This window comes from Drosophila bipectinata, chromosome XL (assembly GCF_030179905.1).
Source record: "Drosophila bipectinata strain 14024-0381.07 chromosome XL, DbipHiC1v2, whole genome shotgun sequence".
Lineage (NCBI taxonomy): Eukaryota > Metazoa > Arthropoda > Insecta > Diptera > Drosophilidae > Drosophila > Drosophila bipectinata.
In genome coordinates, this window is record NC_091734.1 from 2735139 (window position 1) to 2748788 (window position 13650).

The window sequence follows — 13650 nt, forward strand, 5'->3', positions numbered from 1 at the left end:
ATATCGATGTAAATAAATAAAAGTACAACTCTGTTTTTGGGTCGGCGTTGTCGCGGTCTTCAAGCTAAGAAAATCGCGAAATTCGTGGCCAGTGTCCACCAGCCGCCGTTATAGTTGCAAGCCCCAAATGCAGGGTCGTTTATTGTTTACATTGCACTTGTTGTTGTTATCCCTCGAACTGTGAAAGGCTCCCTTGATTCGATTTTTGCCAGCCGAGCTGCACGCGTGCCCCGAGCCAAGTGAAAAGGTGAAAAGCGTGACGAGGCAGCAACAGTACCAGCTGGAGCAGGCAACCCACCAGTTGTGTGGCCACCACCAGTAGCAGTACTCCATTGTCGCCATGAGCACCACCGGGGACTCGAAGGCGCCCCTGCGCCAGGTGAAGCGCGTACAGTTCGGCATTTTGTCACCTGATGAAATCGTAAGTGCAGTTCGCGGTTCGCAGAAACCCACGACGCCATATTGAAAATGATTTCCTGGCATCGAAATCGAATAATGCAATGTTTATGTTAAAAAATTTCCATTAAATTTTCTGGTTAAATGGGTGTGTTTGTTTGGGGCGTCTCCTCTCCTATCCGTTTGAAGGTTAGGAAGGGACTAGGACTTGGTCTAGGTCGGGGTCCTGGGCACAAAGATTCCAGATTCTTAGCTCATGTCCTGTAATCCTATTTGCAGCGCCGCATGTCCGTCACCGAGGGTGGCGTCCAGTTCGCCGAGACGATGGAGGGCGGTCGGCCCAAGCTGGGCGGCCTCATGGATCCCCGGCAGGGTGTCATCGATCGAACCTCCCGCTGCCAGACGTGCGCTGGCAACATGACCGAATGCCCCGGTCACTTTGGACACATCGATCTGGCCAAGCCAGTGTTTCACATCGGATTCATCACAAAGACCATCAAGATCCTGCGCTGCGTGTGCTTCTACTGCTCCAAGATGTTGGTCTCGCCGCACAATCCCAAGATCAAGGAGATCGTGATGAAGTCGAAGGGCCAGCCGCGCAAGCGCCTCGCCTACGTCTACGACCTGTGCAAGGGCAAGACCATTTGCGAGGGCGGCGAGGACATGGACCTCGCCAAGGAGAACCAGCAGACGGATCCCAACAAGAAGCCCGGCCACGGTGGTTGCGGTCACTACCAGCCCTCCATTCGCCGAACTGGTCTGGATCTCACTGCCGAGTGGAAGCATGCCAACGAGGATTCGCAGGAGAAGAAGATCGTGGTGTCGGCGGAGCGGGTGTGGGAAATCCTGAAGCACATCACCGACGAGGAGTGCTTCATTCTGGGCATGGACCCCAAGTACGCCCGTCCCGATTGGATGATTGTCACAGTGCTGCCGGTGCCGCCGCTGGCAGTGCGTCCCGCTGTCGTGATGTTCGGCGCCGCCAAGAATCAGGACGATTTGACGCACAAGCTCTCGGACATCATCAAGGCGAACAATGAGCTGCGCAAGAACGAGGCCAGCGGCGCGGCGGCCCACGTCATCCAAGAGAACATCAAGATGCTGCAGTTCCACGTGGCCACGCTGGTGGACAACGACATGCCCGGCATGCCGCGGGCCATGCAGAAGTCTGGCAAGCCGCTGAAGGCCATCAAGGCCCGTTTGAAGGGCAAGGAGGGTCGAATTCGTGGCAACTTGATGGGCAAGCGTGTGGACTTCTCTGCCCGTACGGTCATCACACCCGATCCCAATCTGCGTATCGACCAGGTCGGTGTGCCGCGCTCCATCGCCCAGAATCTGACCTTCCCCGAGCTGGTGACGCCCTTCAACATCGATCGGATGCAGGAGCTGGTGCGTCGCGGCAACAGCCAGTATCCGGGCGCCAAGTACATTGTGCGGGACAACGGCGAGCGTATCGATCTGCGGTTCCATCCCAAGTCCTCGGACCTGCATCTGCAGTGCGGCTACAAGGTGGAGCGGCACTTGCGCGACGACGATCTGGTCATCTTCAACCGCCAGCCCACGCTGCACAAGATGAGTATGATGGGGCACAGGGTGAAGGTGCTGCCGTGGTCCACCTTCCGAATGAACCTGTCCTGTACCTCGCCCTACAACGCCGATTTCGACGGCGACGAGATGAACCTGCACGTGCCGCAGTCCATGGAGACGCGCGCCGAGGTGGAGAACATCCACATCACGCCCCGGCAGATCATCACGCCGCAGGCCAACAAGCCCGTCATGGGTATTGTGCAGGACACCCTCACAGCCGTCCGTAAAATGACGAAGCGCGACGTCTTCATCACGAGGGAACAGATGATGAACCTGCTCATGTTCTTGCCCACCTGGGACGGCAAGATGCCCCAACCGTGCATCCTCAAGCCGCGCCCCCTGTGGACCGGCAAGCAGATCTTCTCCCTGATCATTCCCGGTAACGTGAACATGATCCGCACCCATTCGACCCATCCCGACGAGGAGGATGACGGCCCCTACAAGTGGATCTCGCCCGGCGACACCAAGGTAATGGTGGAGCACGGCGAACTCATCATGGGCATTCTCTGCAAGAAGACGCTGGGTACCTCGGCCGGCTCCCTGCTGCATATTTGTTTCCTGGAGCTGGGACACGACATTGCCGGTCGGTTCTACGGCAACATCCAGACGGTGATCAACAACTGGCTGCTGCTCGAGGGGCACAGCATCGGTATTGGCGACACCATTGCCGATCCGCAGACCTACAACGAGATCCAGTGCGCCATCAAGAAGGCCAAGGACGACGTGATAAACGTCATCCAGAAGGCCCACAACATGGAGCTGGAGCCCACGCCCGGCAACACGCTGCGTCAGACCTTCGAGAACAAGGTGAACCGTATTCTGAACGATGCTCGTGACAAGACTGGTGGCTCCGCCAAGAAGTCCCTCACCGAGTACAACAATCTAAAGGCCATGGTGGTGTCCGGTTCCAAGGGATCCAACATTAACATCTCTCAGGTAACAATGATCCTAGAGATCTCTTCTGGAGATGATGGTCTAACGTTCCATTGACTTTCAGGTTATTGCTTGTGTGGGCCAGCAGAACGTGGAGGGTAAGCGTATCCCGTATGGGTTCCGCAAGCGCACCCTGCCCCACTTCATCAAGGACGATTACGGTCCCGAGTCGCGAGGCTTCGTGGAGAACTCGTACCTGGCCGGGCTGACGCCCTCCGAGTTCTATTTCCACGCCATGGGTGGTCGTGAGGGTCTCATCGATACTGCTGTCAAGACGGCCGAAACCGGTTACATCCAGCGTCGTCTGATAAAGGCTATGGAGTCGGTAATGGTCAACTATGACGGTACAGTGCGTAACTCGGTCGGTCAGCTCATCCAGCTGCGTTACGGCGAGGACGGCCTCTGCGGCGAGCTGGTCGAGTTCCAGAACATGCCCACGGTGAAGCTGTCCAACAAGTCCTTCGAGAAGCGCTTCAAGTTCGACTGGAGCAACGAGCGCTACATGCGCAAGGTGTTCACCGACGACATCATCAAGGAGATGACCGACAGCAGCGATGCCATCCAGGAGCTTGAGTCCGAGTGGGATCGCCTCGTCACGGATCGCGACAGCTTGCGGCAGATCTTCCCCAACGGCGACTCCAAGGTGGGTGCAGGAAGTCCTTTCTATCCCAGCCCTTAGTATCCAACTGACCGTTTCCTCTTTTTCGTCCTCTAGGTGGTACTTCCCTGTAACCTTCAGCGCATGATCTGGAACGTGCAGAAGATTTTCCACATCAACAAGCGACTGCCCACGGACCTGTCGCCGATGCGCGTCATCAAGGGCGTCAAGGGGCTGCTGGAACGGTGCGTGATTGTGACCGGAAACGATAGGATCTCGAAGCAGGCCAACGAGAACGCCACGCTGCTGTTCCAGTGCCTGATCCGGTCGACGCTCTGCACCAAGTACGTCTCGGAGGAGTTCCGCCTGTCCACAGAGGCCTTTGAGTGGTTGATCGGAGAAATCGAGACGCGCTTCCAGCAGGCCCAGGCCAATCCGGGCGAGATGGTGGGCGCCTTGGCTGCCCAGAGTTTGGGCGAGCCCGCCACCCAGATGACACTGAACACCTTCCATTTCGCCGGTGTGTCGTCGAAGAACGTGACCCTGGGTGTGCCGCGTCTCAAGGAGATCATCAACATCTCCAAGAAGCCCAAGGCTCCGTCTCTGACGGTCTTCCTCACGGGAGGTGCTGCCCGCGATGCCGAGAAGGCCAAGAATGTGCTGTGCCGGCTGGAGCATACCACGCTGCGTAAGGTGACAGCCAACACGGCCATCTACTATGATCCGGATCCGCAGCGCACCGTCATCTCGGAGGATCAGGAGTTCGTGAACGTCTACTACGAGATGCCCGACTTTGATCCGCAGCGCATCTCGCCCTGGCTGCTCCGCATCGAGCTGGACCGCAAGCGCATGACGGACAAGAAGCTGACCATGGAGCAGATTGCCGAGAAGATCAACGTCGGCTTTGGCGAGGATCTGAACTGCATCTTCAACGACGACAACGCCGACAAGCTGGTGCTGCGCATCCGCATCATGAACAACGAGGAGAACAAGTTCCAGGACGAGGACGAGGCCGTTGACAAGATGGAGGACGACATGTTCCTGCGCTGCATCGAGGCCAACATGCTCTCGGACATGACGCTGCAGGGCATCGAGGCCATCGGCAAGGTGTACATGCATCTGCCCCAAACGGACAGCAAGAAGCGCATCGTGATCACCGAAACGGGCGAGTTCAAGGCCATCGGCGAGTGGCTGCTCGAGACGGACGGCACGTCCATGATGAAGGTGCTCTCCGAGCGGGACGTCGATCCCATTCGCACCTCGTCGAACGACATCTGCGAGATATTCCAGGTGCTGGGCATCGAGGCGGTGCGGAAGTCCGTCGAGAAGGAGATGAACGCCGTGCTGCAGTTCTACGGCCTGTACGTCAACTATCGCCACCTGGCCCTGCTGTGCGACGTGATGACGGCCAAGGGCCACTTGATGGCCATCACCCGTCACGGCATCAACAGGCAGGACACGGGCGCCCTTATGCGTTGCTCCTTCGAGGAAACGGTGGACGTGCTGATGGATGCCGCCGCTCACGCCGAAACGGATCCCATGCGCGGCGTCTCCGAGAACATTATTATGGGCCAGCTGCCCAAGATGGGTACCGGCTGCTTCGATTTGCTGCTGGACGCCGAGAAGTGCCGCTTCGGCATCGAAATTCCCAACACGCTGGGCAGCAGCATGCTGGGTGGCGCCGCCATGTTCATTGGCGGTGGATCCACACCGAGCATGACGCCTCCGATGACGCCGTGGGTCAACTGCAACACGCCGCGCTACTTCTCGCCTCCGGGCCATGGTGAGTCCTTCGCCTGCTGTCTCTTTCTGTTCTGTGAAGCACTAACGTATTGTTGTCTCTTTCAGTGAGCGCCATGACTCCGGGCGGACCCAGTTTCTCGCCCTCGGCGGCCTCAGATGCGTCGGGAATGTCGCCCAGCTGGTCGCCAGCGCATCCGGGCTCCTCGCCCAGCTCGCCGGGACCTTCGATGTCGCCGTACTTCCCGGCCTCGCCCAGTGTGTCGCCCTCGTACTCGCCGACCAGCCCGAACTACACGGCCTCGTCGCCGGGCGGAGCATCACCCAACTATTCGCCCTCGAGTCCGAACTACTCGCCGACATCGCCGCTGTACGCCACGACCAGTCCGCGCTACGCCTCCACCACGCCCAACTTCAATCCGCAGTCGACCGGCTATTCGCCGTCGTCCTCGGGCTACTCGCCCACGTCGCCGGGGTACTCGCCCACGTCCAACTACCAGTCGAGTCCGTCGTTTGCGGGAAGCGGCAGTAACATGTACTCGCCCGGAAACGCGTACTCGCCCAGTTCCTCGAACTACTCACCCAACTCGCCCTCCTATTCGCCGACATCGCCTTCGTACTCGCCCTCGAGTCCGTCCTACTCCCCGACATCGCCCTGCTACTCGCCCACGTCGCCCTCGTACTCACCGACCAGCCCCAACTACACACCCGTGACACCATCCTACTCCCCGACCAGCCCCAACTACTCGGCCTCCCCGCACTACTCGCCGGCATCGCCGGCCTACTCCCAGACCGGCGTCAAGTACTCACCGACATCGCCGACGTACTCGCCGCCGTCGCCGTCGTATGACGGGTCACCGGGGTCGCCGCAATACACACCTGGATCGCCGCAGTACTCACCGGCCTCGCCCAAGTACTCGCCGACATCGCCACTCTACTCACCCAGCTCGCCGCAGCATTCGCCGTCGAACCAGTACAGTCCCACTGGATCCACGTACTCGGCGACCAGTCCTAGGTACTCGCCGAACATGTCCATCTATTCGCCAAGCAGCACCAAGTACTCACCCACATCGCCAACGTACACGCCCACGGCCCGCAATTATTCGCCTACATCGCCGATGTACTCGCCGACAGCGCCCTCGCACTACAGTCCCACGAGTCCGGCCTACTCGCCCAGCAGTCCCACGTTCGAGGAGAGCGACGATTGAAGGGACTGCAAGGCGGCACAACCTTGAATGCCTCCCGGAACGGAGGAGGAGGAGGGGTCTTTGATCTAGGCCCGCACCCTAGACATTAAGCTTAAGACATAAAGATCTATTTTTTTTATGTAATTCGTATCAACTATCCATTGCGTTCGACTCTGAAAACTGGCCACCAGTTGCCGGATCATTATGATTGCCGCCCTTACGGAGCATTGACAAGTGCGGTTTCCAATACATACCAGGAAGCACTTCCGTAAGCCGGCACTCATGGGCACGTACATATGCACCCACTATGTACTTAGGTAGCTCTTCGTGCACCGAAACTTTTAAAAGATTTGGTTTTTGTTCCCCAAAAGTATCGTGTTATCGGCGACTCATTGGAGTCTGCCCCCGGGAATGATCCGCGACCGCCTGGCGTATATCTTTATATATATATAAATATACACATTTATGACCAAAACTTAAAAACACAAAAAAAAAACGTAGAAAATATTAAATAAACTCCCAAAAAAAAGTACCCGCCTGTGATTTTTACTCTTTTGGGATTATGGGGTTATGTCCTTGGGTGGGGTAGTGATCCTGTGGCAGAGATCGGGTCCTTTGGCGGCCCATTGGGACGAAATATATCACGAAATATTTGGATATTTTAGATATTTTATTCTCAAACCTACGAGATGAGACCCCTTGAAAATGGGGTTTTTCCCTATAGGGCCCACAGGGATGGCTATATCTTGGCCAATTCTTATCCGATTCTCGAGCGGATTACCTTAAACGATTTCTATATCGATTCTCCATCATTCTGCATCAAAATCCTGAGACAAAATATTTTTTAGATTTTTTGTCCATTTTTCCTGATGGGACCCCTTGAAAATGGGGTTTTCCTCTATAGGGCCCACTGTGGTGGCTATATCTTGGCCAATTCTCATCCGATTCTTAAGCGGAGTACCTTAAACGATTTCTGGATCGATTCTCCATCATTCTGCATCAAAATCCTGAGACAAAATATTATTTAGATTTTTTGTCCATTTTTCCTGTTGGGACCCCTAGAAAATGGGGTTTTTCTGGATCGATTCTCCATAATTCTGCATCAAAATCCTGAGACAAAATATTTTTTAGATTTTTTGTCCATTTTTCCTGTTGAGACCCCTTGAAAATGGGGTTTTCCCCTATAGGGCCCACAGGGATGGCTATATCTTCGCCAATTCGGATCCGATCCTCAAGCAGAGTACCTTAAATGATTTGTGGATCGATTCTCCATCATTCTGCATCAAAATCCCGAGACAAAATGTTTTTTAGATTTTTTGTCCATTTTTCCTGATGGGACCCCTTGAAAATGGGGTCTTACCCTATAGGGCCCACTGTGATGGGTATATCTTCCACAATTCTCATCCGATTCTCGAGCGGATTACCTTAAACGATTTCTGGATCGATTCTCCATCATTCTGCATCAAAATCCTAAGACAAAATATTTTTTAGATTTTTTGTCCATTTTTCCTGTTGAGACCCCTTGAAAATGGGGTTTTCCCCTATAGGGCCCACAGGGATGGCTATATCTTCGCCAATTCGGATCCGATCCTCAAGCAGAGTACCTTAAACGATTTCTATATCGATTCTCCATCATTCTGCATCAAAATCCCGAGACAAAATATTTTTTAGATTTTTTGTCCATTTTTCCTGTTGGGACCCCTTGAAAATGGGGTTTTCCCCTATAGGGCCCACAGGGATGGCTATATCTTCGCCAATTCTCATCCGATTCTCAAGCGGAGTACCTCAAACGATTTCTGGATCGATTCTCCATCATTCTGCATCAAAATCCCGAGACAAAATATTTTTTAGATTTTTTGTCCATTTTTCCTGTTGGGACCCCTTGAAAATGGGGTTTTACCCTATAGGGCCCACAGGGATGGCTATATCTTCCTCAATTCTCATTCGATTCTCAAGCGGAATACCTTAACCGATTTCTATATCGATTCTCCATCATTCTGCATCAAAATCTAGCAACAAAATATTTTTCAGATTTTTTGTCCATTTTTCCTGATGGGACCCCTTGAAAATGGGGTTTTACCCTATAGGGCCCACTGTGATGGGTATATCTTCCACAATTCTCATCCGATTCTCAAGCGGAGTACCTTAATCGATTTGTGGATCGATTCTCCATCATTCTGCATCAAAATCCTGAGACAAAATATTTTTTAGATTTTTTGTCCATTTTTCCTGTTGGGACCCCTTGAAAATGGGGTTTTCCCCTATAGGGCCCACAGGGATGGCTATATCTTCGCCAATTCTCATCCGATTCTCAAGCGGAGTACCTCAAACGATTTCTGGATCGATTCTCCATCATTCTGCATCAAAATCCCGAGACAAAATATTTTTTAGATTTTTTGTCCATTTTTCCTGTTGGGACCCCTTGAAAATGGGGTTTTACCCTATAGGGCCCACAGGGATGGCTATATCTTCCTCAATTCTCATTCGATTCTCAAGCGGAATACCTTAACCGATTTCTATATCGATTCTCCATCATTCTGCATCAAAATCTAGCAACAAAATATTTTTCAGATTTTTTGTCCATTTTTCCTGATGGGACTCCTAGAAAATGGGGTTTTCCCCTATAGGGCCCACTGTGATGGCTATATCTTCCTCAATTCTCATCCGATTCTCAAGCGGAGTACCTTTAATAATTTGTTGATCTATTCTCTAAAAATCTGCATTAAAATCTATCTTAAAAACTGTTTTTAAAATTTTTCAAAATTTTGTGGGGCATACCGTACCCCTAGGAATTGCTGAATTTTCATATATCCCACTACCAATGCCTATATCTTTGCCGATTTTCAGCCGATTTAAAATCGGAATACCTTGAAAGATGTATGGATATATGGATATGAATTCTAATATATGGATTCTATGGATTTTTTTTATTCAAAGCCCCGAATGAAAGACCAGAAAGTACCAGACAACCCAGTTTATTGCCGAAACCTGGAAAGGAGGTATCGCTGTCAGTTTCCAATCCAATATAGTTTCAGTTTCAAATACAATTCCTGCAGATTGTTGTTCCTTCCAGATTGTAGAATTGTAGAATTCCAGGAATTCCAGTTTCGGGATACAATTAAGGATCAAGGCTTTGTTTTGTGATGTTTTCGGAATCGCAAGCGGGTTTCTGGTTTAAGGTTAAGTTACGTATTACGTAATAGTCAAGTAATCTATAAGCTAATGATCGTCCTTGGGAGATCTTAAAGGCCTGAAAGGCATGCTCAGTCTGAGAATTGGTCATCGACACTGGGCCCCTCGACTCCTTCGGTCTCGGAATCCTCATGGGCGACCTCCCCTTCGGCGAATTCCTCCTCGGCGGTTTTTTTTTTCGTCACAGATTCCAGATAGCGGTGGAGGTCATTACGACGCTCCTGCATCATCTCCTCCTGCTTGGCGGTCTTCTCGTGGTTGATGCGGACGCAAGGGTAAGCGGAGAAGTTGAATGGGTACATCGCCCCAATAGCTTTCCCGATCCGGACATGCACATTCTGACCGCTAGCCATCCAGCTGTACTCCGTGAACTTGTAGCCCAGCTTGAGTATCGCCTGATAGACCACCGGCGAGTCCGAGCTGGTGGCCTGGAAGAGTAGTTGATCCTTAATGACATGCACTTCATACTTGAAATTCTCCAGGGGAATGTTGAACTGTGGAATAGACAAGATGGACATGAAGCGGAAGGGTGCTAATGGAAGTCAAATAACTTACTCTGAACTCCACGTAGAAGAGGGTCTGGTGCCAGACCACCTGGGGGTGAACAACGTTCGGATCCAGGGTAGTGGTGAAACGAGCGAACTCCGCTTTATAGTCGACATCCATATCATTTTCCACCCGCGCCACCGGGCCATAAACCGACCCTAGGTCTTCGCCGCCACTCTTCATCTTCAAAAATAGATCCGCAGCCACGAACTTCAAGGTGGTGGGGTTTTTAGGAAAACCGACTTCCTCCATTCTCATTTCGGAGCATTTTTTAAGACACTCGCAGAACTGGACGAAGACGTTCTGTGGATCATAGACTGTTACCGCCCCAGGCTCCTCGGCCTTCTTCTTTCCTTCATCGGCGCGAGTGTCCTCTTTTTCAGCCGCGTGGGTTGCCTTTGGAGCACACGCTTCCTCGTCAATCCCCACATCGAGGGAGTCCTTTGCGGCATCGGATAAAGTTTCCTCTTGGACTTTGTCTTTGGCCAGAAGGACCTCTGCTGCCTTTACGAACTTCTCCTTTTGATCCTCGAAGACTTCTCCGGTTTCTCCAGACTCCTCCAAAAGGACCTCTTCTGCCTTTACATCAATGGCACCAACCGGTGCAGGCTCTTCATCAGTGTCCTCCAGTGGCGGATAGGCATCATAAAAGACCTCCCCTTCTGAAAACCAAGGCTCGTCTTCTGGAAACAAAGGCCCATCTGCAGTCTCCTCATAGATAGAACCAACCGGTGCAGGCTTTTCATCAGATCCTGAAGTGAGCTTCTCCGTTTGATCCTCGAAGACTTCTCCGGTTTCTCCAGACTGCTCCAGAAGGACCTCTTCTGCCTTTACATCAATGGCACCAACCGGTGCAGGCTCTTCATTAGATCCATCTCCGACCTCCTCACAGTTAGAACTATCTGGGGATGGGGGAAGGGCGTATAAGCGTCGTATAGGCACCAGTGCAGGCATGCCAGCGAACTCGTCATCGAAGTTATCCACGCTGAAGAAGTCCAGGACACTACGCTTGGCCCGCTCGCACTCCCGGGCCATACGGCCTTTGATCAGGGTCTGACGCACGCTGAGGTGCTGAAGGAAAATCTGGAAGAAAGGACATCTGTTAGGATCAACGGGTTATAGCCACTCCTCCGACTCATACTCACCTTAAAGTGGCTGGCGTAGACCATGACCACCAAGTCATTGACGTAAATGGCGTGGGAGGTGCTCATCACAATGTTGGCCATCAGAAGGTGCTTTTTTTCTTTGAGCAGCCACTGCTCCGTCTCGTGCTTCTCCTCCTCTGACCAGCCGAGTGCTCCGTGCGTTGGGACCAGGCCCAGCAGACGCACATCTACGCAGCAGGGCGGCTCCCGCTTCAGTGCCGCGGGACAGGCGTACAGGTGCTGGCTGGTTGTGGAGAAGACGCGAGAATCGCGGTCCAGGGCCTGCACCTCCACGACCAAGTCGTTCTGCACAAGATTGGGGTACTGGATGGGCGCCACCTTCAGGATGCGGACGCGTTCCTGCGAGTTTTTGGCGCGGTATAGGCAGAGATCTCCGGCAACTGGTGGCCACCAACGAGGGGTTTCACTGGCCGGTACCAGCTGGACACGCATGTCGAACAGTGCCGGCGACATCTTCTCTTCCCAGTGCCCGTCAGGCTGCTTGTGATCCGTGATGCGGACACAAAAGTGCGTCGGTGAGTAGACCTTGATCAAGATGACTTTAATCTGGCCGCTGGCGGGCAGATGAGGCGGACGCATGTCCGATTCCTTCAAGCGATGACGACCCTCGCAATCGCGATTCCTGCAGTCGCCCCAGATCAACAGATGCTGGCACAACACGCCTTTGATGCTCTCCATTTCGATGCGGATCTTCTTGGAGAGCTTCACTATGGAGTCATCCACCGTCTGATGGTGCTGGAGGAAGTCCACCAGTCGGGGCAGCTGCTTCTGGTTGTTGGCGTCGAGAATGGCATAGGAAAGCAGCGTCAGGCAATCGGTTTCTCCGTCCTCCGGTAGCAGTCCGTTCTTGAAATTGTCCGCCAGAAAGAGGTGGCGCAGCTTGAACTTGCTCCAGGTGCGGCTCATTCCGTAGTGGATCAGGGTATGGGCATTGCGGATGTTTAGCTCGGGACACTGGTCGGTGCAGAGGAGTATTTCGTTGCGGGTTTGCTGCTTCCAGCGATGAATACTCTTCAGATCGTCCAGGGTCGCATTCTGGTAGTAAGGAAGGTAATCGTAGAAGAAATCCTCCAGCATGTCCACCACTTCCCTAATCTCAGAGTCATCGTCGCAGAAGATGACGGTGCGGTAAGTGCTCGGATCGCGCTGGCGCACCAGCCGGAACAGGTCGACGATCTTATTCATCCTCGAGGTGAGGGTTATCTTGAAGTTGGCTCCGCCGTAGAGGGCTGCCTCCAGGTTGTCGCCGAAAATCAAGGCCGGATGCTTGTTCATGGACGTCAACTGGGCGAACAGATCCGGCTTGAAGGCCTCGGTAACCACCACCACCTGGGGCTTATGGCCCGGCACCTGGAAACTCTCCAGCACCTCCCGGGACATTTTCACCGGCGTCTCGCCCATGAGATCCACATTGTCTAAGACCAGATATCGCGTTGTCCAGCCAGAGCGTAGGTCCTCCCTGTACTCATGCATTACCCAGTCCAGCTGGGCCGCCGTGACCACCAAGCACGCTACGCCGGCTAACAACCTCAGTACGAATTCCCGGGTATATCCACTGGGCGGCACGTTCAGGGTTAGGGTGAATTCGTCCAGTCGCGGACACGATTGCTTCAGCAAGGCGAAACAGAGACCGCTGACGTTGTGTACCTGCTCCTTGTTGGCCACCACAATCACGGCCATCGGCCCGGTAAACTTTTCACGTAGCTCCGGATATCGAACCAAATTCTGGACGGTCTTGCAAACGGTGTGACAGAGCGGCGGTAGATAGGATAGAGTGCGACCACTACGCGGAGCACTCACCACCATGGCGCCGTAGCTCCTGCCCTTGACGAGATGCGGCCACGAGTAGCTGTGGAGGCGCAGAAAGCTGTGCATGCCCAGCTTGGCCATAGGGATCATGAGGTCCACCTCGCCGATCTGGCGGGCCGGGCGCATTTCGTAGTTGGAAAAGGCCACCGCATAGTCCGAGCAGTTGCTGGACACCAACGGAAGCACCGCGTTCTTAATGCTGGACGCGTCCCCATAGTCGTAGAAAGGTGTTTTCCCAGTTTCGGGGTTTAAAGACATCTTACTTACAGTTTTCTGATGTTTTTGAAACAAATGTGTTGTTTTCTTTCGCAGAATTTGTTATTTTTTCTGTTTTTTCTTCGCAGATGTTTCTGGAAGGGTTCCGTTAGCGTGGAGCGCAGAGGAGAAAAAGACCGGAAAAGGAGCTTGCAACGACGGAAAAAGTTTCGGTTGAGTGTGGCCTTTTTCCTAGTTATGTAAGTTATTTAATTCTTCTCGCGTTGGTAACATCGAAATA

General features: G+C 53.2%; 2 protein-coding genes across 2 annotated transcripts; one reads left to right on the forward strand and one right to left on the reverse strand.

The window, feature by feature from the left end:
• The first annotated feature begins 16 nt into the window (after positions 1-16).
• Positions 17-6973, forward strand: Polr2A (RNA polymerase II subunit RpII215). The gene is made up of 5 exons (XM_017234206.3): positions 17-421; positions 676-2919; positions 2981-3559; positions 3632-5297; positions 5363-6973. The coding sequence occupies exons 1-5, from the start codon at positions 341-343 to the stop codon at positions 6460-6462; spliced, it is 5670 nt and encodes a 1889-aa protein (XP_017089695.1). The 5' UTR covers positions 17-340; the 3' UTR covers positions 6463-6973.
• Positions 6974-9395: 2422 nt separating this feature from the next.
• Positions 9396-13588, reverse strand: BoYb (Brother of Yb). Its single transcript, XM_017234277.3, has 3 exons — positions 11325-13588; positions 10189-11262; positions 9396-10127 (listed from the first exon to the last, which is right to left on the reverse strand). Exons 1-3 carry the CDS (start codon positions 13410-13412, stop codon positions 9705-9707), a joined length of 3585 nt encoding a protein of 1194 aa, XP_017089766.2. The 5' UTR covers positions 13413-13588; the 3' UTR covers positions 9396-9704.
• Between the last annotated feature and the right edge of the window lie 62 nt (positions 13589-13650).

What these genes read in the sequence shown, in the direction of transcription:
- Polr2A (XM_017234206.3), top strand. Translation starts at nt 341, where the DNA reads ATGAGCACCACCGGGGACTCGAAGGCGCCCCTGCGCCAGGTGAAGCGC. An exon ending in TCCCCAACGGCGACTCCAAG is followed by an intron (nt 3,560 to 3,631) that starts GTGGGTGCAGGA and finishes TTCGTCCTCTAG; the next exon opens with GTGGTACTTCCCTGTAACCT. An exon ending in CTTCTCGCCTCCGGGCCATG is followed by an intron (nt 5,298 to 5,362) that starts GTGAGTCCTTCG and finishes TGTCTCTTTCAG; the next exon opens with TGAGCGCCATGACTCCGGGC.
- BoYb (XM_017234277.3), bottom strand. Translation starts at nt 13,412, where the DNA reads ATGTCTTTAAACCCCGAAACTGGGAAAACACCTTTCTACGACTATGGG. An exon ending in TCTACGCCAGCCACTTTAAG is followed by an intron (nt 11,263 to 11,324) that starts GTGAGTATGAGT and finishes CCTTTCTTCCAG; the next exon opens with ATTTTCCTTCAGCACCTCAG. An exon ending in TCTTCTACGTGGAGTTCAGA is followed by an intron (nt 10,128 to 10,188) that starts GTAAGTTATTTG and finishes TCTATTCCACAG; the next exon opens with TTCAACATTCCCCTGGAGAA.